Source organism: Numenius arquata, chromosome 10 (assembly GCF_964106895.1).
Source record: "Numenius arquata chromosome 10, bNumArq3.hap1.1, whole genome shotgun sequence".
NCBI lineage: Eukaryota > Metazoa > Chordata > Aves > Charadriiformes > Scolopacidae > Numenius > Numenius arquata.
In genome coordinates, this window is record NC_133585.1 from 4903780 (window position 1) to 4930639 (window position 26860).

The 26860-nt window shown below is 45.6% G+C and overlaps 1 protein-coding gene across 2 annotated transcripts in view; it reads right to left on the reverse strand.

Moving 5' to 3' along the window:
• Positions 1 to 10644, reverse strand: part of SORBS1 (sorbin and SH3 domain containing 1) — a 79658-nt gene extending 69014 nt beyond the window's left edge. Inside the window, exons 1-2 of one of the 2 annotated variants that reach the window (XM_074154410.1) lie at positions 10501 to 10644; positions 946 to 1001 (exon numbers count right to left, since the gene is read on the reverse strand). In XM_074154410.1, coding sequence (XP_074010511.1) covers positions 946 to 1001; positions 10501 to 10532 — 88 coding nt within the window. In that variant the 5' untranslated portion in view covers positions 10533 to 10644. The remainder of the gene's footprint in view (positions 1 to 945; positions 1002 to 10500) is intronic. The other variant, XM_074154411.1, reaches the window with a different exon arrangement.
• Positions 10645 to 26860: the final 16216 nt, after the last annotated feature.

The following is a 26860-nucleotide window of genomic DNA, read 5'->3' on the forward strand; positions in this document are numbered from 1 at the left end:
GACTTTTCAAGTCTGCAACATCCTCAGCTGACATGAATAAAACTGGCTCTTGTGAATTCAGAGAAGCACAGAAGATAGTGCTAGAAAGGACCTTCAAGGGTCATCTAAAGCCATATTCCTGACCCAAGGCAGAAACAAATCTAGCTCTGTAGTTGCTGACAAATATTTCCTAATGAGTTCTTACAAACCCAGCATCACCCTAATGCAACCTGTTCCAGTGTTTCACAACCTGGAAGCTCATCAATGCTTCAGCCAAATTCCCCGCTCATGTTTTTCAGACCCCAATTAGTCTCCGAGCTCTCCTCTGGACTCTCTCCAAATGGTTCACGTTTTTCTCAAAATGTGGTGCTAAAAACTGGAGACGATACTCCAGCTGAGACTTGATAAGGTGCTAAAATCAAGTGGGAATATTATTCCGCAGGTCCTACAAATGGCACTTGAGTATGGCGTCTGCTTTGTTTTTCAACTCTGATTTAGTCTGTTACCCAGAAGTTTTCCTCTTCCCAACCGATCCCCATTTCCTGGTTCCTCATTTTCCTTTGAGCAGCTGATTTTTCCTATCCACACGCCGAACTTTGCATTCACCCCTACTGAAACATATAAAATTCTTTTAGATAATTTCTTCAGGTAATCAAAATAATTCTGAATTCTTGTATTTCAAAGTGAAAGAAGCTTAAGTTTCTAGTCATTTTTTGAGTATTATAGGCCACGTTGAAACAACAAACGTGGAGCCAGGACACTTTTTACTATGAGGCCATTCTGCTGTTGCCTTAATAGTCAGATTTCCTGAGCTTTCAAGGGCTTTGACTCTTTTCTGGGAGGCAGAAGAAGAGTCAAAAAAAAAAAAAAAAAAAAAAAGAATAATTGCATCAGAAACAGACAGGGATATTTCTAGTAATAAAAAGGAATGCCAGTGAGGGCAAGTGGAAAATAACACAGACTTACCAGAGCTCATTGTGGCAGAGGGACTTGTCTTTCTCACTTCTGGATTTTGTTTGCGTCTGTTTAAAGTGAAAGGCAGAATGGTTACGTTATGTTTCATGTCTGCCCAGACAGCACTGGACACAACGCTGAACATTCACCACAAAAGTCAAGGTAACAGTCACGTTTCTTCAAAACATTTAGTTTCAAAGCCCAAATGGATTTATGCCAACCACCAGCTACATTTTTTGCTGAGAATTATCAGAAATTAAAGAGTATTTCCACTCGATATACGTACTACTTTCAGACTTAAAGACTAATCCTCAACATTAAATCATAAGATACAGATTAAAGCCTAAGAGTCTATATATGGCAAAGTGCAAATCTGAGTAGCTTCTCATATATAAAATGTGCATCACCTTTAAGAAAAAAAACTTAAAAACAAACTCAGTGAGACTAAAAGCTTTAAGCTAAAACCCTCAATTTAGACAACTGCCGGATTTTGAGGCGATCTGTTGCTCAGAATAAAGTCAGTCTCTCCTTTAAAAGATGTTACAATACAGAAGAGATATACTTGTTGAAATACATATTAAGTTCTGCACCAATCATTTCCAGTCCTGCGGTGCCGCTGGTATTTTCAAGATCAACTCAAGTGACTGAAACTTTAAAATTGAAGCTTTAAACCTCCTGGGACCAAAGGGAGTGAAATTACCAACCCAAGAGAAAAACTACCAGATGAGGATCAGAGGAAAAAAATAAAAAAACCCACCAATTTTCATGGTCATGCCAGTCTACAGAGGACAACTGTGGGGCCTATTCATACCCAGTGCCCACCCCTGTGGGGACCTGGTATCTGCAGCAAATAAACAGGTTTCCACGTCACACCACAGATGTTGGTTTGAACAGTCAAAGAGCGGCACTTCTGCAAAACAAGTCCGTGTTTGCCAAGATCTGTCAACTCTCTAAAGGTCCAAGGTTGAACTACAAACCCTTTAAATTTTGTGTTCCAATCTTTTTTCCCCTCTCCTCAAAAGTTAGTGCTATAGAGAATGAGATCGAGTGTAACTCCAACAAATTAATGGCTTCCATGACACGAATAGAAATAGGTACCTGAAGCTGCAAAATCATGCATAAACAAAGACCCTAAGCTATGAAGTACAGGGGAAAATTACTCAGAGAAACAAGAAATAAAACAGGAGAGCTGGAGATACTTGTTTTCTTGTTAGATGAACAGGAGGCAGCAGGGGGACATTGTAAGAGATGGAAATTGCCTTCAGGGAATTGAATCTGCTCTCTTGCCTCAAGCATCCCCGTTCTTAACTACCGTTTGTTTCACACCAGCCAGAATATAATGAGCACGTTCAAGAGATACACAAAAAGAAAGAAAAGAAAATTCAATCATCAAATATAGCACCAGATCAGTCTGTAAAACCAGCCAATATTTGGACTCTCCAGTTCGTCACCCTAGCAACAGCTGACACCACTTAATTTTTTAAAATACTTTCTTCATTAAAATATCCACATAAGATACACATCATGGATTGGTGAAGGCTCAGCAGGATGCAGCCCAATTCCAAGGTGATCCCAGTAAAACACAGTGTGGAGGGCACAGTCTAAAAACCAGTCAACACCAAAAGCTCAGCCCAACTTAAAGGTCTGCTGCCTGACTTTGTCTGCCCATACAGCATCTGCTTTTTGTTTCTACCATTTCATACCAGCAGTAAGTACCCCGAAAAAGTAACGGTTGACACAGCCTGAAAATTTAGACAAATGTACACTAATAATAATGGTCTTTCTGATCTCTGTACGTTTTGGTTATGGAAAGATGCCTTAGTTCAAGCAAAACAGAAAGAAACAGGCTAAAATGACAGGCTATCCAGGCAAAGGAGGAGATTTGTAGCAACATCACGCTCTTCTACATACGGAAAACTGTTACGAGTTAAACTCACTGGATAAATAAAAGTCCCTCCATAGGGCAGGGAGAAAGCTACAAGAAGGAGCAGAGTTGCTCCAAGTCTCAATTCAGCTTTAGCATTAAAGTCATTGTGAAGCGGAGGAGGTTGCTGGTACCCAGAAGTTTTGACTCGGCACTGGCCCTCTCCATGGGCTTCATGCAAGTCAACAGAAAGTTTCTTCCACTCCACGCATTCCCAAAAGGACACGTGCTTTCCTCTGGTATACAAGATAAAAAAGGCAGGGGAAAAAGAATAATAATCTAGCGTTACTGCCTTTTCAGGAGAGGAAAGAGGCAACACTAGCTCACATACCTAGCCAAAGGCAAGGTCCACTGCTGCTGCAATCCCAGAGCAACACAGGTCCCCTTCCACAACAGTAGTATTCAAGTAATTAAACTTGTGACCCCATGCTTTATCCTTTTCAAACTGTTTCATTTCTGTTTAGAAACTGCCATAAAACTCTGATTTCAGTGATGTCTTTTTGATTCAAGAGTCTTGACATTGCTTGTAATGAGAAGCACTGGCCCTCACTGCATTAAGAAAAGCATTAAGGAAAGACTTCACATCAAAAACGGCACAATTATTTGGCCTTAAAAGAATCAATTACTTTTCATATGAAGTGATTTGAGGTTAAAAATAAAGTTATAATTAAAGAAGTAAGTTTGCTAAAATTAAATGGAGGTGGCATATAAAATCATTAGAACTAGATCTAGAAAAATTACTTTTCTGCATATCCCCACACTTACTAGCAATTATAGAATTCAATTAAAATAACAAGCATCCAGTGTTCACTTACTGTGAAACTAATCAGCATTATTCAAGCACTCAAATGAATGTACGCTTAATGTAGGTTCCCATACACCAAATGGCTTCAGCATGCTCGGGGTGAGCATAACCAACCCCGAGTGCCTGGGTCAGTGTCACTCCAGAGATTCTATTTACTACTTGATTTTGATCAGTTCAGGCTCTGCACACAGATTTGCTGCACGCCGGTAGAAATAACTGCTGTTTAGACTGAGGAAAGTATGGTGCACGTTTGGAGTTGAGAACATGCTTCAGTGCCTTTTTGCATCAGTTATTCCACCTGTCTCCCATGCGCTTAGAATCATAGAATGGTTTGGGTTGGAAGGGACCTTAAAGATCATGGAGTTCCAATCCCCCTGCCGTGGGCAGGGACACCTCCCACCAGACCAGGTTGCTCAAAGCCCCATCCGGCCTGGCCTTGAACACCTCCAGTGATGGGGCAGCCACAATTTCTCTGGGCAGCTTAATCCTAACCAATTACTCAAGTTCTGTTAGGTCCATCTTAGCCCTATGGCTGCTCTTGGGACTAGCACATCTGGCTCCGTGGTCCCAATAGAGCAAAACGTATACTTATGCTTATAAGTATCTGAAGGGTGGGTTGAAGGAGGAGGGAGCCAGACTCTTTTCAGTGTTTGCCAGTGAGAGGATGAGGGGCAACGGGCACAAACTGGAACATAGGAGGTTCCACTCAAATATGAGAAGAAACTTCTTCACGGTGAGGGTGACAGAGCCCTGGGACAGGCTGCCCAGGGAGGTTGTGGAGTCCCCTTCTCTGGAGATTTTCAAGACCCGCCTGGATGCAGTCCTGAGTGACATGCTCTGACATGCTCTGGGCAATCCTGCTTCGGCAGGGGAGTTGGACTAGATGATCTTTATGGTCCCTTCCAACTCTAAAAATTCAGTGAAATTCAGTGAAGCGTTGCCTCTGTAACACTTGTGCCATGAGCGTTGGGATGGTCCATCCTTAGACAGAGCAGTCCCTGCCAGGTTGGCCAGCCAGGCTGTCCGTGGGAGCAGGTGGATCTGGAGACGTTTGCTGCTCCCAAATCCCCTCGAGAACTTTCTGCAGACATGGCCAAGCCGCTTCTGTAGACACACATGCAAGTATGCACTGTAGCATTTCAGAAGGGAGCCTTTCGAAGGGAAACAAAAATGAGATCCCTTGTGTCAATATTAAAAAAAGAGAAACCAGTACTGCCAGATCAGGCAAAACAAAACAAATTAAAAACAATGAAAAATACTCCCAAACCCCAAAGTGTCTCCTTCCAGCTCCCTGCTCTAACCAGCTCACCAGTGTCTCCCTGCCAGGCTGGAATTAGTGCCTTTCCTGAAATGTGACAGACATAGCAACAAAGGCTTCAAAGCTGCAGACATCCAAAACACAATGAAAGGTAAAGAATTCCTCAGGGCACAGGCCAGCAGCTGTAACCCTGAACGTGCCAATGTCCCTATGTAACATCCACCAACTCCTTCGGTCATACCTCTGGACAGACGTTTAACGCTTCCTTCCTCCCTTTCACCCCCAGAACATTTCTTCCAAGGCTGCAGCTCCTTCCCTACTTGGTGTGGAAAAGAGAGCAGTGCATTTGGAAGCCTATTTAGGAGGAATGTAGATAAGTGGCAACTACTTCTGCACAGCGCGTCTCTGGATTATCTCACATGCTCTAAACATTCGAGTACTCCCCCTACAACAGCAGAGGGTAACAAACAGCTCATTAATAGTTCTGAGCAAGGACACACGCTCTTAAGTCACTGGTATCTCAGCTAAGAGTCGCAGGCGGTGGTTATTTTTGGTGGTCTAATGTGTGCATGGGGAAAAGTAATTTCCTTTTGTTTCTTCTCTTGTTATTATTGACAGCTCTGACAACTCACATACGATTTTAAAGCAATTGCTAAACATGAGATGGGCATTCAAAACTTAGTGGGAAGGTGCCTTATATTCCTCAGATTTAGACTCCTCCTTTATCTTCTCAGTTTTGAGTTTTTTTATATTTTCAAAGTTTTCTCTCCATATACAAGAGCTTTAAGCGTTTTGTGGTTGCACTTAAATGAAAAGTCAAGTTTTTATTTATATCAGAATCATAGAATGGTTTGGGTTGGAAGGGACCTCAAAGATCATCCAGTTCCAACCCCCCTGCCATGGGCAGGGACACCTCCCACCAGACCAGGTTGCTCAAAGCCCCATCCAGCCTGGTCTTGAACACCTCCAGGGATGGGGCAGCCACAGCTTCCCCTGTTCCAGTGTCTCACCACCCCCACAGTAAAAAATTTCTTTCTAGTATCTAATCTAAATCTCTCCTCTTTCAATTTAAAGCCATTGCCCCTCATCCATCTTAGTACAATCTAGAAGTTGAGGCTCTTAGAGAAATGGTAAGCTTTCAAACTTAGGGGATGATCAGCAATGGCAAAACTTATCACCTGGTGAGGCCCCACACATCACTGACAGCACTCAATTGTTTCGCCCAGACCCCTTCTCCCATTGCCACCAGCGTCCCCGATCCAGATGCTGTGCTCAACCAGCCGTGCCAGCGACGTGGAGCCCCAAATCTGGAAAGTGGGCAAAGGGCTTCACTGCAGCCAGTGCCTCCTACCAGGAGGTTCCTCTGCTTAAAGGCACTTGCTGTAAAGCTCATCTCCTCTGTACTTCTCACTTTGTATCACACAGAACACGGCAAGAAAAAATAACTAGAACACAGGGGGCAGCTCCAGGTTAACCCAGGCAATCAGCTCGCTCGCCCAGTATCACTATTCTCTTCTCCCGAAATACAGAGAGAAATATGTTGCCTGTCATTTTTATTTTAAGGGTTAAAGAACACCCTGTCATTCCTTCAGAAGACATTATGCTCCTAAGAATAAATGTCATGAAAAGACTATGAATAAGCAAGCAGCGCACATGGAAGAACCATACCAATTCTGTAGAAGGCAACAGCCTCCCCACGCTCCTCGGCAAGCGCTAAAACGGCAGAGAGGGAGCAGTGAAAGCTCACTAAAGAAAACAAATGGCAGCATAAAACACAGCTTGGATAAGGGGTTCTTATAAATAATTGAACTTACAGCTGTGAGAATAAACAAACATAGCACATTTCATATGCAGCATTGCTGCTTTTTTTTTTTTTTTAAATACTGTGCACTTTTGTTTCCTTCCTAATGGGCAAAAACAAGTTACTGGGGGCACGTGTGCCAGTTTTTGTGCAATTTAAGAGGAATGTACCGCTCTTAATAATAAAAATCAAATAGGAAATGTAAACTAGGAGATGTGGCTTTAAGAACTCAGAAATGCTTTTGAACTAAGTCATCTTACAGTCATCAACTTCAGAGTAAACAAAGTTTAGCTGCAACCTGAGTTATCTCAGTTCAAGGTCACCACTTGTGGAGCAGGGGGCAGAAAAGGATCTCTTGGGTCATCAGGCCTCCTCCCATGCTATTGCAGGCAACCGTGTCATACAATCCTGGGCAAGAACATTTCACGTTCCAGCTTAAAACTGGTAAGGTTTCCTGCCTCCAACTGCTCCTCCTGGAAGCCTGCTCCAGAACTCATTCCTCTTACGGCTTGAATGCTCTTTCTGATTTGCAACCTAAATTTAATTCGTGAACAGCTACAGCTAAATTGTTTTGCACCAGTCCAATTTTTCTGTTTAAGCAGCTCTTCCTCCTTGCCCTCGCCCCCATCCTCATGTTTTTAGAAAGCAATTGCACCTCTGGGTCTTCATTTTGCAAGCCTGTAAACAAGCATTTCCAAAGCAATTGGTCTGCACGTCCACCTCATTAAAATCTGGCAAATAGCAGAAGATTTTAAAAGGTTGGCAAGTCCAAAGTCTAAACTCTGCTTAATGTCACAGAACCAGAGAGCAAAGCCTACAGCCGATGTTCCCAACAGCTGAAAAGCAAGGTTTAAAGGTAAATCAGCTCTTTTGGTCCATTCTAATTCTGGCCTGTCTACTAAAACCAATTCTATGGTCAGTGCTAGTTTAGATAGTGATTTGATGTCTACAGGGACCTCCCTGCAAAGAAATAGACTGGAATAATTTCACATCAGCCACTGAACCTTCATTAAGTGGCAATGATTTATACTTGCGGGGTTGCGGGGATGAAAGGTGTCTCCTGCTTGAGCCATCAACCTCCTGCTCTGCTACAGGCACAGGGCTTAGAAAACAGCCGTCCAGAGAGTTGTTGGGCACAGAGCAGACAGAAGAGTAACCTGACACGCAGTGCATCGCTGGTTCCCTCTGGATAAGGTAACTGCTCTTATCAGTAGCCTGAGAGTCAAAAACATTTCTTCTCGTGACAATAGATTGTAAATATGCTATAACTGGGCTTTGACTTCCTCCCCAGTCTGTCATGACCGCCCGCTGGTTTTTGTATTTGATGGCTGAGATGACGGTGACAGTAGTTGTGGCCCATGTCTCATTCGTGTCTGCTAAAGAAAACGAATGCCTTTGTGCCGCACCCATACGCCCAGGCAGCTCACGTGAGCGTTCTAAAACTTCAGAAATAAATATAAAAAAAAAAATTTAATTCTAGGACGTTTTAAATAAAGTTTTATATCCATCTTAGCAGGAGACACACGGCACCGCATTTGAGAGTAGCAGAAGCTGAGATTCCTGCTCAGATTTATCTGGGATATGTATGCGAACACCCCACAGCTGGGAGCACTTTACAAACCAGCCGGTGTACGTCCTGTACACGGGAGCTCACTGGACACAGCACTCGGGCCACCAGCTCCAGAGGGAAAGCTGTAAATGATTTAACAGCATACCACAGCCTGGGAACGTTCAGGACACTTAACTCAACTAAGCCTCATAGAGGAATTTGGGCAGGGAGCACATAACTACTGAAATTGAGGTTTATTTACAGTGAGGGGATAATTACTTTAATGACACCAGATTTACCTTTTGGCAAAAGGGAAATCTTTCAGGCAATCTGCATTGACCGCACTTAACCAAGAGGATGCTGGTTTTAGACTTCAGCTGGAAGAAACAGAAGAGTTTTCATTGAGTTTTCATTCATTCTCTGAATTCATTTTCATAGAATTCATTGGGTTCAAGCTGTTGTGAGCCCAAGAGCTGTGGAGCTGGGGTGCTCTGTGTACGGCACTTAACCCTCTGTGCACCTCCGATACGGGGCCACTTGGGCCTCTGCGGAACAATTGCTGGAAATAAGCGGACCCAAATTCCAGAAGCCCAAATTATGTATAACAACTGATCCATTCAGCTGACCGCAGGACTGAGGGACACAAACTCTGCATCGCATTTACTACAGTGAATGGCATTTATAAGTACGATCAATTAGATCATCCAAACAACATCCAGCAGCTTCTGTTGCGTGATTTCATGTAACAAAGACTACAAAGGCCACCTTCACCTCTGTCACACACTCTCAAACAGCAAAGTAGTAAATAAGAGGAAGCTGCATTAAGTAGAAATACTAATTAGAGATTGACTATTGTCACACAGTTCAAATCCAGATAACAAACATTTCACAAAAACAAGGGTAGAGAGAAGAGTCTGATGCACCTCTGACATACAGATACTTTAATGCTACAGACCACCTTATAGCATCCCAGACACAACCCAGGATTCCTAGTTGTGTAAGACAAAGGAATTGCACAGGCAGTAATGAGTGCTCACTGTGGCAACCACGCCAAACATTAATTTTTAATTACGACCTCTGTAGCACTAGCTGTTTTGAAGCTCTGCACAAACACTCACTAAGCAACAGCTAACACTTTTCAAGATATAGAGGTGATATTCCTATTTTACGCAGAGATGGAGATTCGGGCCTCTCTATTCTATGCAACATCTGAAATCAGCTGAGCTGGCACAGCATAACAAGGTGCAGGCGGTTGCTTTTTATGTTTTCAGAATAAGCAAAAACCAGCTTGAGAGTTGGTCTCGTTTAAACACAACTGCAACGACCTGCAGGGAACCACATAAAGCTAAGTCTAGGCAACACACATGGGGAGCCAGACACACAGTGCTTCCAACACGCCTCTGACCAGCCTAGGGATGCAAGTTGGAATTAGGCAGGGCCATTCTCCTTAGCCTTTGCCAACCTGGAGGCATTGCTACACTAGAAAAATTGCCAGCGAACTGATTTATCTACCTGAATATCCCAGCAAATCTCAGAAGGCTGGTCACTGCCACACATCCGGGGCCAGACAGCAAAGCCCATGCCTGCCAGGGAATTCAGGCTGGAGTGCTGCCTCTAAAGTCACCTACACACCGCAGTGAAGAACACGGTGACTGCTCCTCTACTCAGTACTGAAAACAGTCTGAGAAAACAGAACTTCTGGGATAAGCAATGGTCTGACTTCAAAGTGTCTCCAGAAATAGCAGAACGTCACGTTCCAGAAGTCAGTCCTCATCTTCACTTCCCCCTGATTCCTCCAGCCTCAGGTGACCAAATTCACATACTGCCGAGAACTCCACATCCATTCTCATCGCTTTCATTTTAGCAACTGCCTCAGAATCAGTGTTCAGGAATTTCTTTCAATCCCTCCTTCCCATAAAAATAGTCAGGAGAAAGATCCAGTCACTAGGGTAAGGCAACACGGACCTGCCCATTTCCCTTCATGAGACCACAAACCCATGGAATGACTCTCGATATCTCCTTTTTTTTTTTTCAGGCAGCGGTTGGAAATAGCTACCCAAATGAAACGCGCCATCTGAAAAATCAGTGTGTACTGCCCCAACAGACCTACCCAGCTGGTGTCCATTAGCACACACCAGTGCCACGTAAAGTGCTGGGAGTTCAGCCCAGAGCAGCTCTAGGAGGGCTCGCTCTGACCAACTGTGACTGAAAAACATACCTCTGTCCTTACCTTGAGTCAGGCTTTTCAGTTAATGGTGCCATTTTCTTAGTCCCTTGCTTTCACTCCATAAGAGGCACGAAAGAGTTAAGGAAACCTTTCACCGTGTTGCCCAGTCACTTGGCGGCTGAAGTGTAATGAGAAATTTGTGGAGGCATCTCTCTCTCTCTCTGGCACCCTTAAATACTTTGCTCCTCCTACTGCTGTGCTTTAATTAGCCAGTTGGTTCTTAGTCACCCCATGCTGTCACCAGGCTTGCTCACCATCAGCCACCCCCACCCAGCCTGCCTGTCACTCCCCTGTCACTGCCATCAGGGAAGACACTGACACTTCCTCAAGCTCTGGAGCTGGGGAAAAGGAAGAGAGAAAGTTTGGAGGTAACACTCCATGGTAGCAGGGGTACGGGATGCACTTCGGAAGGGATGTGACAGGCAGACCTTGAAGAAATATTAAAGTACAGGGAAAATACTTGAAAAAGCATTTTTTTCTTTTTTTTAAATGGGCAGCAGCTGCTCATCAAGGGAGGAATATTTTCATTAACACTGGACATGGCAGATCCTCTTTCAATGGGTAGGAGCTGACAGGGCAGCTAAAGTTTCTGCACTTGGCAGCTGAGATTTGCAGCATAAATACCTGACGCGACACAAAGGGAAACTAACTGCTTGCATGGCTATATATTATATGCCCACTCCATGGGCATCATAACAGGCATCAAAGGAGCTTTTAAGCCACAAGCTGCACTAGGGTGTCCCTAGAGTGGAGTGTCCCCACCACAGTGCAGCCTGGCTCCCCTTTAGACAGCCCAAGATTTGCACTGGTGCCAGATTTTAGGAGAGCGAGGGTACACTTACATGTCCCCAGGCTGGGCAGCCCATGGGTAAGGAAGGTGAGGAGCAGCACAGGATCACCCTTCCTTCCACAGAGAACATCTTGGTCCAGGTTGTTTGTTCCATAGATTTCCTGAAATCAGACCTTGGAGGTTGGTTCATGCAAGACCAAGTGGTAGCTTAACAGTGGAAATAATTTGGAGACCCTCAAGTCAGTGGTTGCCAGTGAGAGGACGAGGGGCAACGGGCACAAACTGGAACACAGGAGGTTCCACTCAAATATGAGAAGAAACTTCTTCACGGTGAGGGTGACAGAGCCCCAGGACAGGCTGCCCAGAGAGGGTGTGGAGTCCCCTTCTCTGGAGATTTTCAAGACCCGCCTGGATGCAGTCCTGAGTGACATGCTCTGACATGCTCTGGGCAATCCTGCTTCAGCAGGGGAGTTGGACTAGATGATCTCTATGGTCCCTTCCAACTCTAAAAAATTCAGTGAAGTCTCTTGGTACCGTCCTTTGTCACCAGACCACAGCAACCAGTGCACCAAGCACTGCTGGCTGTCGTCACTGACACTCCAGGGTGTCTGTGTCTGCAGTCTGTCTCTGGATTTTGATTCCACAAATATGCACGTACAGGCGCTGATCTGCTGCCAAACTCACGGGCTGAAAAAATGTACTGAAAATTATTGCAAAGCGAGCATCTCAGCACTCAAACAAGACCTAGAAAGCAGCACAGGTGGCAAGAGCTGCTGATTGCAGAAGGGTATAGAGCAAAGGTGACTGCATGGGTCAACACTTACTCTCACTTTGGATTCTTTCAGCAAAATGTTAGTGAAGGACACAGAACAAAGGTCTCCAAATACACAAACCCAGACTGATGCACTGTGAAATGCTGACTGAGGTCCTGTCAGCAACACAAGCTCTCCTTTTTCCTCCCCAATACGCCTTTTAGCATCTCAATCGTTATTTCTCCCACCAAATGAAGCATTTAATTGTTAGCCAGTATAGGCACAATTCTGACTTGGTATATTGGCTACGGGGCCAGAAGAGGTGGGAAAATGCTGCTCTGTCTTACCTCACTGAAGATCAATCCCATATCTCAGTGCGAACATGACACTGGTAGCTCTAACTGGAGTAAACAAGGGCCCCCGGCCCCACATTTACTACCACATCCCAAAAGAGTAATGCTGAGGAGCCTCTAGCTGGGGTTTTGGTTTCATTTACCCCAGCAGAAACTATTCCCAAAATTCAGGAGGTACTTTTGATAGGTCCAAGAGATGCTAAGTGATTGAGCTCACGTGGTTCTGCAGATGGGAGGAGGAAGGCAAGCAAACCTACATCACGCTCGTGCTTCTAGTTCAGTTCCCTCCGAGTTCTGGGGTTTGTATTGCAAAACAAAAGTTAGGTGAAATAACATGCTGCTGCTGGAGTTCCACCCAGTACTGCGAATGAGCACGACCTCCTTCACCCAGCACCCTCGCCCTGCTGGGCTGGAGCTTCTACTTCGTTACAAAACAGCCACCCAGGTTCTGGTTAGGACGGTTTTACAGCACCCTCCCTGCCATCAGAGATGAGCCCGAGCCTGTCTTGAAGCTCCCAACACCCAGATCCCCTTGGATGCCTCAGTCCTGAGCCTGACCTCTGCAGCTCTGTCCTCCCCAGCTGAAAGTCGGGGAGGTGACATCCAGTGCCACCACAGGATGAAATATTGCTTGCAGCCAGGGCCTTGTAACAATAATGTGTGTATTAATCCAGTGAAAACGCATAACCTGCCAAGCGTACAGAGAGAACAGTATGGGCTACAAGACAAACTGCTAGAAAATCTTCTCAAATGGTTAAGAAAAGCAAATGCATAATTTGGCTTCCTTGTTGAAGACTGAAGAACTGTCCTGGTGTCCCTCCCGGCTGTTGGAGATAAGGGATATGCTGTAGGCTGGTGATCCCTCATTTAAAACAGTAAAAAAATTACTACCTGGTAGGATCACAGTTTACCAGGATTTGGGATCTACAGCATTTTAAGGCAGACTCTGTGAGAGGCATGGCTCCTGCTGCTGTCTTCTACTGACTGGAGGACTCGGCAGGAGCCGGAAAGCGCTGCCTCAGACCAACACACACTGGGAGCGATAAGCTCTTCAGCAGTCACCTGAGTAGCAGCTTCTCCTGGCTCCCCCTGATCTGCTGACCTATTTAAACCCTCACACATAAAAGAAAATATAACCTTGTCCATCTGCCTCGAACAGTTGCTGACCCTGGTCCAAGCAATTTTGTGGAATTCAGGACCTCCTAAACAAAACACTGCAGGGAAAAAACTTAGGGCTCAGCTATGTTTATCCAAGTCCTAAGGAAACTAATGGCTATTATGGCACGCAATCAACAAAACATGCATCCTCACCTGCATATAAGCATGTCCAGCCCTTTGCACCCTGTGCTGCCATTTACACTCAGGAAAAATGGAAGTAAAACTTGCTTGCTGTGATTTGTGGCATACGTGCCAAACTGGGGGTGGGACGCAAGGATTATGCCCAGCGATCCCTGGATTGTGTGTGGCAGGAGAACCCAGGCTCTGTTCCTCTACTACAGAAGAGCATCAACGACACTTCAGGTCACAAGTTTAGTTTAGGTCAGAGCCATCCTTGCTGATCCAACCAGCACCTCATTCACTGAAAGGCACCGCTGGCTGGGAAGGTAACAGAATACAGCCCAATCAATATTAAAAGCTTTTGTAACGGCACTAGCTGTTTACCAGTGCTCTTAACCTTTGTGCTGTAGAGCTTAAGTTAACCTTAAGGTACAGTCAGGACAAAATCGTCTCCTATATGACATACAAGGAAGTGGATTTTTGTAAAATTCTCTCATTTTTCTTCAGCCTCAAAATACTCAGATATTTAGCATAATCCCTGGACCAGCACCCGAATTTACCGCCTCTTCCAATGACAGTGATTTGGTAGGCTGTAAAGGGTCAAAAAGGAGAGGTAGGAGTGCAGTAAAGAAGGGAACTATCAGAACTAGCAAAGAAAATTCAGACTGTGCTCTCTCTCCATCTCAGTATTTTCCTGCAATGCTTTTCCCTGCACCCTAATTGCTAAAGACAAGTGAATATCAAATTAGGCTACCCACAGCTGATCCTCTGTTCTCCAGGAATAGAACTTCAGAGCCAAAAGAAGCAACAAGTCTTCCAGTAGACAAGCCTGGGCATTCATGGAAATTAAGTCGCAGCAGTTCTGCCCAATGTACTTGCTGTTTGTGTCATTAATAAGTAGAGATCCAGCCTGAAACACCAGGCCGAGAAGAAATTTGGATTTGCCTCTAACTTGGCCAGCTGGCCGGAATTATTAACCAGTGACATCTGTAACTATGAAAGCTAATGAGAGAGCAATCACATCTCACAGTTCACAGCTAAAAATCATTGCCTTTGAGAGTCAATAAGGATTTAAGTTCCCTCTTCTCATTGATTCCTCTCCCTCAAACTGTGGCTGCCAGAGTTTTGAAGGCCTCACTGATTTTAAGTCTGTCCTCCAAGGGCAACACTTGGGTATAGGTGTATTGAGAGGAGACATGCTTGAAACCTCTTCAAGGAGATGAAGAGAAAAGCTGATCTTCCCCCATCCCCTCCTACCACACCAACATTTCTTGTCAGAGCAAAGAAACAGCGACTGGATGACTAAGTAATGATAATGACTGCTGCTCAGTGCACTGCTGGGCTCTGATTAGATTCTTCTTGGCTTCTAACCAGATTAAAAAAAAACCAAATTGGCCATTTAGAGAGGCAGGACTGGCCTATTAGCGTCAGTACAGGGCTCGGTCAAGACACTCCTGGGTCATTGTCTCTATCCAGAAAGTCCAGACCCTTCACTGTGGTGACCTGGAATGAAGTAAACAAAGATGTTGCCCATCAGGCCATGAGCTGCTCCCACGACCCTTTGCGTCAAAAGTTCCTTAGCCCTGAAAACGCAGCTCAAGGAGCCTTGGGGAACATCCACCTCTGGAGGCCCCGGGGGCATTGAAGTTTTCACATCCTATACTAACTGCCCTGTACCAAACAGGCAGGAGCTATGAATCTATGAGCAGATTGCGAAGACATTAAGGAAAACATTTGAAACACATCTCTGCCTCATTGACTCTCCATCTGTTCCCAAAAGTTCAATGGAAAAAATGAAAACTCCATCTTCCTGCTTTCTACAAACTCACTCTCACTGTTACTGCTCTGGTTTCTGGCACAGCACTGCGCCATTTAAATCTCTTTTATCATCTAAGATGGGCAGAGCTGGTGTGACCAGTTGGCTGGAGTCAAAATGATGTTTTGGGCAATGCCTTCTTCTAGGAGACATCCTGCTCTGTCCCCATGGGAAGCAGCGAAAGGAGAACTCGTTCCTGTCTGAATAACCTTCACATTCACTTGGAGCAATGAATTCAGGACCTGAATAAGGCACTAGCCAGTGACCCGTGGGCCCTGGGAAATCTGGCCATCGGTGAGAACAGCAACTCTTCAGCAACCTCTGCAACAGTTCTCTGCATGCACTAAGGGCAGTTTTCCTCCTTCACGGGAGAAACAATTAAGAGAACCTTGGACCCACTGGGTAGCGTTTTCCGCACTTTGCCTCCTCCACCTACAAAAGCAAAAGATAAAGTCAAGATTTCCCCACTCTGTTTTCATAGACTCACTTTGTTCCCTGCTACACTGGCTGGATATTTCCCCCCGCTGCCCCTTGCCTTTGGTCCACCTGGTCAGGCCTGGAACTGTTTTGTCTCTACTAAGTGCCACATGCCCAGACTAAAGGTCTGAGGTGAATAGTTGACCTGCAGCATGCGCTGCAAGTCACATTAAAAACCAACGCAATGCCTTAATTAGATCTTAAAAAACAACAAATGCAAAATATGCGTGGTATACAAGCACTTCCCTGCATTCTCATGAGCCTCCAGCTAAAGGAAGAGAGTCATTAGACTACAGAAAAGCAAATAATTTTCTGTCATATAAAAAGATACTGTAAAAAGAGCCATTTAGAGCTCCACCAACCCTGGAAAAGGGGCTAAAGAGTAAGCCCTTCTCCTCCAAACTCCTATATGGGCTATCCAGGCCCTGGTACTCGATGCTATGTGCTCCCTGAAGCACAGATGTGCCATGCCTTGATGTCACTTGACAGCCAGTAGTGTTTAGCAGGCATCAGGGATAATGGAAGAAGGAATCACTTGGCTGATGACACAGGTCAGCCACAGTGCAAGCATGAAGCACTGTGACTCCCAGGCATGTCTCTGAGAACCTAGGCTTCTTGGAGATGCTCTCTTTCCAGATCAATGCCTGACTGCGTCTTTCTGGCTGGAGAACCAAGTACCGCCTTCCCTTCCCTCTAAAGCAGCTGAATTGTGGTAAGGGAGCTTCCCTCCCTTTTGCAGCCAAAGCACAGGGTCCTATTCAGGCCTGGTGTAAACCAGCCCATCACTAGAAGAGACCAAGTAATTGTGCCAGTTCAACAATGGGGTCCATGTTATTTTTTGCTTATAAGGCAGCAGGAGGAGAATGACATAAAAAGTGGCTTGACACATGCCAAAAGTTTCTCCAGCTTCCTCTCCAACAGCCTGGACTTTCATTCTTCAGAGAGGACCAGTTCATAAAAAACAGTGCAGTCAGGCTGACAGGAGCCACTGCACGTTCAGCATGCAAGAGACTGGTGCAGCCCTACTGGAAGGGCTCTGTATCGCTGAAGGAGAGAGATATAAGCAACCCTTGAGAATCACAGTGTCAGTATGGATGTGACGCTGGCACAGAGACAAACATCAGGTACGATGTTATATAGGAAAGGAGTTGGGATGATCATACGGAGCTGAAATTTCAGACCACTAGAGCACCCTTCAGAGAAGAGGGAAGAGGAGAGACAGGAGAGACTGCTCCCCAAGGCGTTCATTCTTTTTAGAAACAAAGAAAGAAGTAGCCCCCAAAAAAGTTGTATTTGCCATTTCTGGGATGCCAGAGATTCAGTCTTCTGTAGCTGCTGCTTTGACCTTTGCCTTCCTGATCACTAACAGGCTCCACATCAGAGTCATGCTAAAGGGAAAAAATGTTCTCAAGAGCTTGACACGTGAACCTCAACCCTGATCGTGTCCAAGACTTCTGCTTCAATGCAGAGTTCTCAAAGGCTGAGGCGCTTTTGCATCAGGCAAGTAAGAATATCAAACCTTACCTCAGAACCATCAAGTCTCTTTCAACCCAGGACTTAATCTTAGACCAAAGAGTACCAAAAGACCCCACACCATCACCTCTAAAGAAAACAAATCAGCTTCGCCGGTATTTGTAGCAGTCACATCTGTGGCTACCCTAAAACTAGCCCAGTAGCCCTTTGGGGATCTGACCTTATGTCTGACCTCCTGATCTTATGTCATCAGCTCCATAAATCCCCAAAAAGCCTAATCCCAGTCCTACTGGGACCTACTCTAAACCTACACCAAGCCATGCATCCCAACACCCACTCAAACCTAACCCAACGGCCTCTTAGAGATGAGGCAATGAATCCAGCTCACAGGCAGGCAAACACCAACAGGAAACCTGGATTGGTCGCCCATTCAAGGCCAACTGCATCAAAATAAACAGAAAAGGACGTCACGAACGCAGATAATAAACCAGGAACGTATCTGATGGTGGCAAAGGTGAATTTAATCCTTGCTGGGACTGCTGTGTTTTATCTAACGCATCTATGATTCACCACGAAAGTGGCACTCGGAGCTTGATCCTCTTCTGAGAGCTGGAGCTCTCACCAACATGTAGCTTTCTGCTCAACAACCCAGGCAGGCTGCTACTAGGAATTAAAACTCCTTTACTGCAAGCGATAAAGATAGATGCGATTTTGGTGCCCCAAGTCAGGCTGAGGTCTCCTCTCAGTGATGTGCCCCTTCCCCTCCCCTTCAGGGTACTCACGCCAGTCAGCAGGCTGAAGTCTTCAGGCCCAGCTTCGAAGGACGTGATCCTCTGACAGTGACTTCCACTCCGTCTTCTCTTCACATGCAGCTGCTACGTAACAATTCATACCTAGAAAAGTCGAAGAGGAAGAAAATGCCGTTAGTGCCACTAGTCCTGCTGTACAACACAATTACCGAGGGGGCCGTACAAAAGCAATAAGCCATTCATAGAAATAACGTTTCTTTTAGAGGAAGCAATTCCCTCTGCTTACCGTGCAGGAAGCATAGTATAAACAGCAAGCTGACCAGACCCACATCCTAGCATCCCCTGTGTGAGAACCGATATTTACAGTTGTCTCTAGGGAAGGCTGAAACCACATCCGTTTTCCTGCCTTTCTGCTCGAGATTCCCCCCCAAGCAGCAAGCACAGCTGGAACAGCACAAATACTCACACCTCCCTACAACCTACAGTCTGTTTACTCATGTAAATCACTGCCGATTTCAGTTTAATTTAGTATATTGGTTTGCAAAACCCAGAAAAAGAGAAGTGAACACACATCTTATGCAGCTAGCCCTGATGGAAAAACAGAGTTACAGAATCACAGAATCTTCTTGGTTGGAAGGGACCTTTGAGATCATCGAGTCCAGCCAACAACAAAAAACAAACCACCAAACACCAAAAACAAAGCCCACACAAAACAAACACCCACACCCACCCACAAACAGACACAACCCAACAGCCTCAGGCACTAGAGCATGCCATGAAGTGCCATGTCTATACGTTTCTTAAATACCTCCAGGGATGGCGACTCCACCACCTCCCTGGGCAGGCTGTTCCAGCGCCTGACCACTCTCTTAGTAAAGTAATTCTTCCTAATATCTAACATAAACCTCCCCTGCCGCAACTTCAGACCATTTCCTCTGGTCCTGTAATTATTCACTTGGGAGAAGAGGCCAACACCCACCTCTCTACACCCTCCTTTCAGGGAGCTGTAGAGGGCAATGAGGTCTCCCCTCAGCCTCCTCTTCTCCAAACTAAACATGCCCAGTTCCCTCAGCCTCTCCTCGTATGACTTGTTCTCTAGACCCCTCACCAGCTTGGTGGCTCTCCTCTGGACACGCTCCAGCAGCTCAATGTCCTTCTTGTAGTGAGGGGCCCAGAACTGAACACAGCACTCGAGGTGAGGCCTCACCAGTGCCCAGTACAGAGGCACCATCACTTCCCTGCTCCTGCTGGCCACGCTGTTCCTGATACAGGCCAGGAAGCCGTTGGCCGCCTTGGCCACCTGGGCACACTGCTGGCTCATGTTAAGCCAGCTGTCCACCAAAGTTCTCTGATACAGAGCCTGGGCTGGGAGCTCGGGATAACAACAGTCATGAAATGTGACTCCCCACAGCTCTCAGAAGGAAAGGCAGGTAGTAGACACACACCTCATGTTGTCTTGGGACAAACTCCTTGGTTAGGGTACACTGCCAGACAGCCAACCACAGCAGCTGAATTCACAGAGGACCATTTATTTTTTTGCATGTATTGATGGTTACTAAATGTGACTATTTAACTCCAGTCCAATGTTCACTCTAAATGGTTAGATTTGACATTGATTTGATAGATGGCTGTGCAGCTTTACTGTTTCACTCAATAACATTATAGCAGCCTAGCTTTAGTGAGATGTCTTTGCAGTTTGATTTATAAGGTAAATATTGACACCACTCAACTTTAATCATGTCATTTATCAGGCTGAACTAGTCACCCTAAGCTTCTTTCATACTGAGTGGAGAGAAGGCTTCTTCCAGAGGGCAACTCAGCCTCTCTCTCCACTGCCTTCTTCATACTTCTCTGTATTCAACAACTTCAAAATCAACTTTTTAACTTTAGGGCCACGAAGATGCCCAAAGGGCTGGAGCACCTCTCCTGTGAGGGCAGGCTGAGAGAGTTGGGGTTGTTCAGCCTGAAGAAGAAAAGGCTCCGGGGAGACCTTTGAGCCCCTTCTAGTACCTGGGGGAGGCACTCTTCATCAGGGAGTGGAGTGGTAGGACGAGGGGTGATGGTTTTAAACTGAAAGAGGGGAGATTTAGATTAGATACTAGGAAGAAATTCTTTCCTGTGAGGGTGGTGAGACCTCCCAGGTTGCCCAGAGAACCTGCGGTTGCCCTGTCCCTGGAGGTGTTCAAGGCCAGGCTGGATGGGGCTTTGAGCAACCTGGTCTGGTGGGAGGTGTCCCTGCCCATGGCAGGGGGGTTGGAACTCGATGATCTTTAAAGGTCCCTTCCAACCCAAACCATTCTATGATTATATGAAAATTAACTTGAGGACACCAACTAGCAAAGTTTCATGCTTCTGCTGGATGACTGAAAAAACCCTCATGTGTGTTTTATTTAAGCTCTGAGGGGAGTGGAGTCACCTTTCTTTCAACAAGCAATGCAAGACCAGAACCTCCAAGGGCCTGACACAACCAGCCTGTCACCCAATAAGCCTCACAAGTTAGATGTCCTCGTGACGGTGCAGGTGGGGCATAAAAGTAACATGGAGAAAACAGAAGGTGATGTTCAGAGGTAAAAACTCTCATAGAGTATCAGGGACCTTGCCTGGGAGCGATCTCAGAATGCATTCACGGATCTCAAATAATATGTTGTTTTTACAAGCCTCGAGAATTCTTTCAAGACCCACTAATATCCGAAACAATGAGCCTAGAAGATCCAGGCTAGTTTTTCAATAAAACTAGAATAGTCCTAGGAGAACACAAGTTAAAATTAATTAGAGCTTTCTGTCCAGGACAGTCTAGTAGTTTCTCCATCTCCGACAAGTAGAAAGGGATCAGTGAAAGGACACACGTTTGAAAGGCTTATTGTTAGTACCAGGAAGAAAGTTTCCTATAAAGTTGTCCAGGGTATGCACCAAGAGAGAGTTAATATTCCAGTGGCAAGGTCAAGCCCTGGTTTTGCTGCGACACAAGAAGCTGGCATTAGCTACAGTTTGTTTGCTTTCCCAACCTGCCCCTGTCCTTGCGCGTTGGCAAAAGGCTGAAGCTGGCCAGAGTCCCAGCGACCAAAAGCTGCCCAAAGAAGAGAACTCGTTACTCATCACAAGGACTAAGAGCGAGGTTGGGAGGGGGAGGAGAGAGTAAATGGCATTAAAAAGCCACTGACAGAAACTCCTCTGGTGCTGAGAGTCATTACGGCAAAGGCTCTAACCTGGCACATCACCAAACACAGGAATATGGATGCAGGCTATGGCTGGTGTGTGCCCCAATCTGGAAGAGAGAGCCAAATATTCAAACTTCCCCCTTAGAAATATGCCCCGTGTTACTCCTGGAGGACCATACGAAGCTATTTTTGTTGAGGAAAAAAAAAATAAAATATCAATGCAGGATTCACAAAAGGATTCCCTTCGGACAAATTCTACACCCACTGCTGTTAGTGACAAAACTTCCCTTCCTGTCAGGGACAGCAAAATTCGGGCAGCTGACAGCATCGGAGATGACAGACGCTGGCAGAAAGTTTTCAACATTTTTTAATTTTAATTTTGTTAATCTTAAGCTGCATTCTGGCTTTATCTGATGTTAAGAGTTTGATTTCCACTGTAGCAGAAAAGTCTGCTAAAAGAGGTTTCCACTAAAGGACGCAGAAGGTACTGGGACTCTTCCTGCAGGGCACAAGCAGCCAGCACATCACACCCTCGACAGCCTCCGAACTGCTCAGCAAACCACACAAAGCAACGTACAACTGGACCAGCACCCCCACCCGGAGACTCTGAATGAATGCAGCAATGTAGCAGGTGAGTATTGAAATCAAGTATACAAAACCAAAAAAACCCTCATCACACTGCTGATAAGGAGTGTTTAGAATTAGGGAAACCCCTACTTAAAAAAAAAATAAAATGCAGGAAACCTCTTTGAGTTTAGAGTGTTCAGATCCTCAAATAAATCACTGTGGCTTAGGGCAAACTGCAGTTCGTGTAGTTCTGATGGTCTGTCCTGGTACCCAAACGTGCCATAAGGGGGGCTTTTCGGAGTGACACGGGAAGGGAATAGGTGGAACGTGATGGGGATGAGCCTCAAGTGCAAAAGTACCAAGGTCCACGTTTTTACAGGTGTTTCTGGAGGCTGCTGTGTTCATGCTGAGGGCTGATACGGTGGCTGACAATACTATGGTAGTGCAGAATCAAGCCATCCAGCTCCTTCTCCCTTTCTCGGATCAAGAACCAGTAACCTGGCACTTCTTAAAAGGGTTGGCCCCAGGCCACCCTCAAACCGCATCTCCCCACGGAGAAAGCGATGCTGCCAAAAGCAAAAAGGGGAGGTGAGAAACAGGAGAAAATTCCCTCTCGCAGACAGTGGCCAGGCATAATCCAGCAAGACAAGTCTCTGTGAGCCCTGGTAATGGCACCAAGTCACAACTAACCCTCTGTAGGCCATGGACATCAGCTCAGCAGGCTGCCCTTCTTGCATTAATTTTCCACACTTCACAGCTTGGTCTCACACACAACCAAGCAGACGGCACAGCTTCCAGTACCCCCATGGGCAGCAATGGAAAACATTGTCCAAGTGATCTCGCACCTGAACACGACGGGAGGGCGGCACACAAACACACACAGCCTCGAGCTCGAGAACTGGAGGTGCCAAGGAAAAGAAACACAGGAGTTTCACATTGTTTGCAAGGTAAAAAGAGAAAGGGGCTGACCCTGCTTGACTTCACCGCGTTGTTTGTACAGCGCCCTGTGCTTTGGGCACCGAGCTGCAAAATCAAAGCAAGTACAATGGCAATGAAAACATAATCAAAGACATCAGTGTGGGGCCAGCTTTGCAATGGAAAAGCAAAGGGCTGGAAAGAAAAAAAAAAAAAAAAAAAAAAGAAAAAAAATCCAACAAACAATACTCAGATCTAAGAGCCATTTAGAAAACAACAACTTCAATCAACTCTGTAAGACTAGCAGGATAAAAATATTATTATTTTGCCCTTGTCCACATAAGAACTCCCTTTTCCAAGGAGTTTAAATGGACAAGACAGATGAAGAGGAAACAGATGCACGGATGAGAAGTGATTTGACCTGATCACATCACACAAGGAGCAGTGCCAGGAACAAACTGTGGCTTCTGCTTTCATAGCACAGTGCTCTTTTCACTGGTCTATACTGTCTCTAAGGCTGGAAATCGACACCCGTCTTTTGAAGGGGTTTCCATCAAAAACTGCTTGTCACCACCCCACCTGCTGGAGGTTACCACTCCCCGCAGCGCTGGCAGCAGAAGTGTCCGTGTGAGCACTCCCCAATCAGAATCCACCCGGTTGAAGTGCACAACCAGTGGAGATAAATTAAACTCATCTATTTTCTCAATGCTGATCAGGCAGTGCTCACACACGCTCCTCAGCTGGCAAAGCTCTAGGTGAAGTCAACCATCGGCACAGCAACAAGCAGCAGCGTGGAAGGGAGGACAAGAGTCCCTCTCTTCAACACGAGCAACTGTTTGCTAAGTTGATGCTTTGTCCTTGGTCTCAGATACGTCTACGATATTCTTCTCTGGAAGTCATAAGACTTGTGGTTCAGATAAGAAATTTTATTTAAAAGATCCGTTGATAGCTTCTCTTATCCGAGCTACTCCATCTTGTGAGTTCTAGCTTAGTATCAAATACAACAAAAACGCCATCCTCAGCTAGTCCAGCAAAGAAGAGAGTCCGATAACATTTTTGCTAATTGCAATTAATAACAATGCTGAGAATCAGCAGAATCGGCCTGTTACTGATAACCCATCTCTAATCTTATTCGATTTTGGACATTTTATTAGATTTTACCAAACAAACTATTCGTATGCAATCTATCTGGACTGCTTAGGGACGGATGGCCAGAGTTCAGGCTGTGTCTATGGACTGGGATGACTCACAGAACATCGCTTTGGGCCAACAGGAAGAGTGAAGACACCAGTGATGCCGTTACCAATCTACATGCCAGGCCAAATCCTGCAAAAGCATGTGATTCCCAGTGAAGTCAACAAAAGAGGCACAAGTACATTCCAGGGTAGATCTCTAAAAACTGTTTTAGATTTTCTCCAATATAAAAAAACAAAACAAAACAAAACAACCACCCTTTTGACAGACCTTTCATCTTAGCAAGCTTATGTAAACCAGTGGCTTTCCTCACCCACTGCTCAACAAACATGACCCATAGAGTATGTGATCTCCAAATGCAAATTCCTTACACGGGCTGCTCGGGTTCGACTCTGTTGAGAAAACACTGTCAGTGCCTAACAGAGCAGCTCAAGCTGCCTTCCCGGGAGAAGCAACTCTTGGCTGCTGCTGCAATTCCCCTTTCAGGTTTGTTCAGCCCATGCCCGAAAGTCTGCTTTTACCTGCCCAAATGAATCAGGAAAATCCATTTCACCTGTTCTCCAACGCAGTGTGGGCAGTGTATGGCTTCACGGCACAGTGTGCCCTGGCTGGCAGCAGCACCCACCTGCTGAAGTAGCTAATATATACCAGTAAGGCATACCATAATGCAGCCTGCCCAAAAAAACCCAAACAGGCTTGCAGGAAGCTGGAGAGAACGGTCGGTGGCAGCTCGCAAACACGGAGTTTAAGAACACATCTGCCATCTGCATACGAAGGGAGGAGAGAAGGGGATATCTCCAGAGGAGGTTATCCTGATTTCTCAATTCTTCTGCATCCCCAGCTCAAAGCCGAGGACAGGAATAAACAGAAACCAAACATACACTGCAAAATGAAGGAACAAAGTCATGGTACATCTTCATGACAATCACAGAGAACCGACCTTGTAGATCAACACTGGTCCACTCTCAGATTCGGTCCTTAGGATGTGATTTCAGCAATGTGCAGTTGCTTAGCCCTACAACTGGTTACCTCTTGAAATGAGAAAAAAGAAAAAAGGTGTCACCAACATGTAGAGGGTGAACAGAAAGAACGAGACCGCAGCGACGCCAGATCTTAGGGCACATTCTCACTTTGTCGCCATTTTCCATTAGCTAATTCTGTCAGCTCCGCAGAGGTGAGATACGACTTACCCCAGAGTAATACCATCCAGATACCGAGGTTACTCTCGTCTGACCCCAACCTAAGTGAGATTAGAGCCAACCCCTCCCCTTCCCACCTCTTTCATCACCTCTATATTTAACCGCAGATTAGCTCATTTCCTCTTTCCACATGTGAGATTAAAGTGCAGCGAGTGCTGTCAGCTCAAGCAGAGCCTCACTCCATCCTCATGTAAACCACCGCTCCATACATGTATTAAAGCATGTCAAGGAGGAGGATGAGTCACACGCTTCATACTCGCAAAACTAAACACTTGCTTCTCATGAAGTAAAACTGGCGGGCAGCCCAGACCCCAAAATAGTAAGAGATACCTCCAATTCTAATCTTCCCCCCCCGGCCTGTTACATAAACCTTAAAGACATAAGAAGTGCCACTATTTACCAACGTGCTTGAATGAAACGCGGGTCAGTGACCAAGGCAAAGGGTCAAACACACAGGGACTTGGCCTCCGAGTGCTGTGTTAATTATGTTTCTCTAGGAGGAAACAATAGCCCCTCAATTCCAGGGAGGAGGGGGAAAATAATGCGACAAAATCTCCCGGAGGTCAGGCTCACCGTGTTTGATTCAAAAAGGCTATGAACTATACAACTGCCCAGAAAAAAGAACCCACCACGGGGAAGGGGGAGAGAAAGAAGCCACCACCCAGTGCTCCCAGGTGCCTTGTCCTCTCGCATCTCCAGAACACTGTGCAAGGAAGACGGTGTATTATTTCTACCTGACCCCTCTGCAAGTCACTCGGAGCCCTAAGGTACATGATCTTTGTCACAGCTAGAGGCAAACATTAAGTGGCTGTAAATAAAGCTGGGACTTTAAACCCAGCCACATAGTTAACTCCACGGTGAATATGATTTTTCACAGCTAACAACTATGGTAATGAATTTTACCTCGATGAACACGGAAAGGGTGAAGCATGAGAAATTCAGAACAGAAGTAAGTTTCTTGCCTCAGATTTTACATCCATAATCCTTTAAAGTACAAGCACTTATTTTCCTCGTGTCCCTAATGCTAAAATCTCTCTTGTTCTAACACTTCAAGGGACGAGGCCCCCTTAATTTTCAGCGGCTGCAATACTGGGCTTCGGCGTTTCTGCCAAGAATAATAGAAAATCAATGCGGATGGCGAGCGGGGAAACACGCGGAAGAGCCACTGGCATTTGCTTCAGCAGAACAGCTGGAATAAGTTGTCAATTCCCCTTACCGTACCCTCCAACTGCACTGCCTGGCAACGGGGGCTACCGAAGGAAAGAAAACGCTTACGACAAGCTTATGACACATCTCAAAAGCAATCAGTGTGTCTCCGTTATTCAAAAAAAAACCAAACAAAAAAAACCCAACTCTGGAACGACAAACAGATGGAAATGAGAAAAGGAACAGTGGAATGACATAAAGAGGGTATGGCTGTAGATTGCAGGAGCAATGGGGCATGTCAGGCAGATGTACCGCTGCCAGGGCGGAATCTGTCTGATTTAACGCAGAGACTGCATCGCCTGCCAGTGAGAACACAACACGCTGGACAAAGACAGACACAACTGTTCCGATTTGGTGCCGCCGTGCATATACCAATAGAGAAATGATCATCCACCAAAACAGAAAGAACAAAGGGTAAAGCGGCTGAATTCTCGCA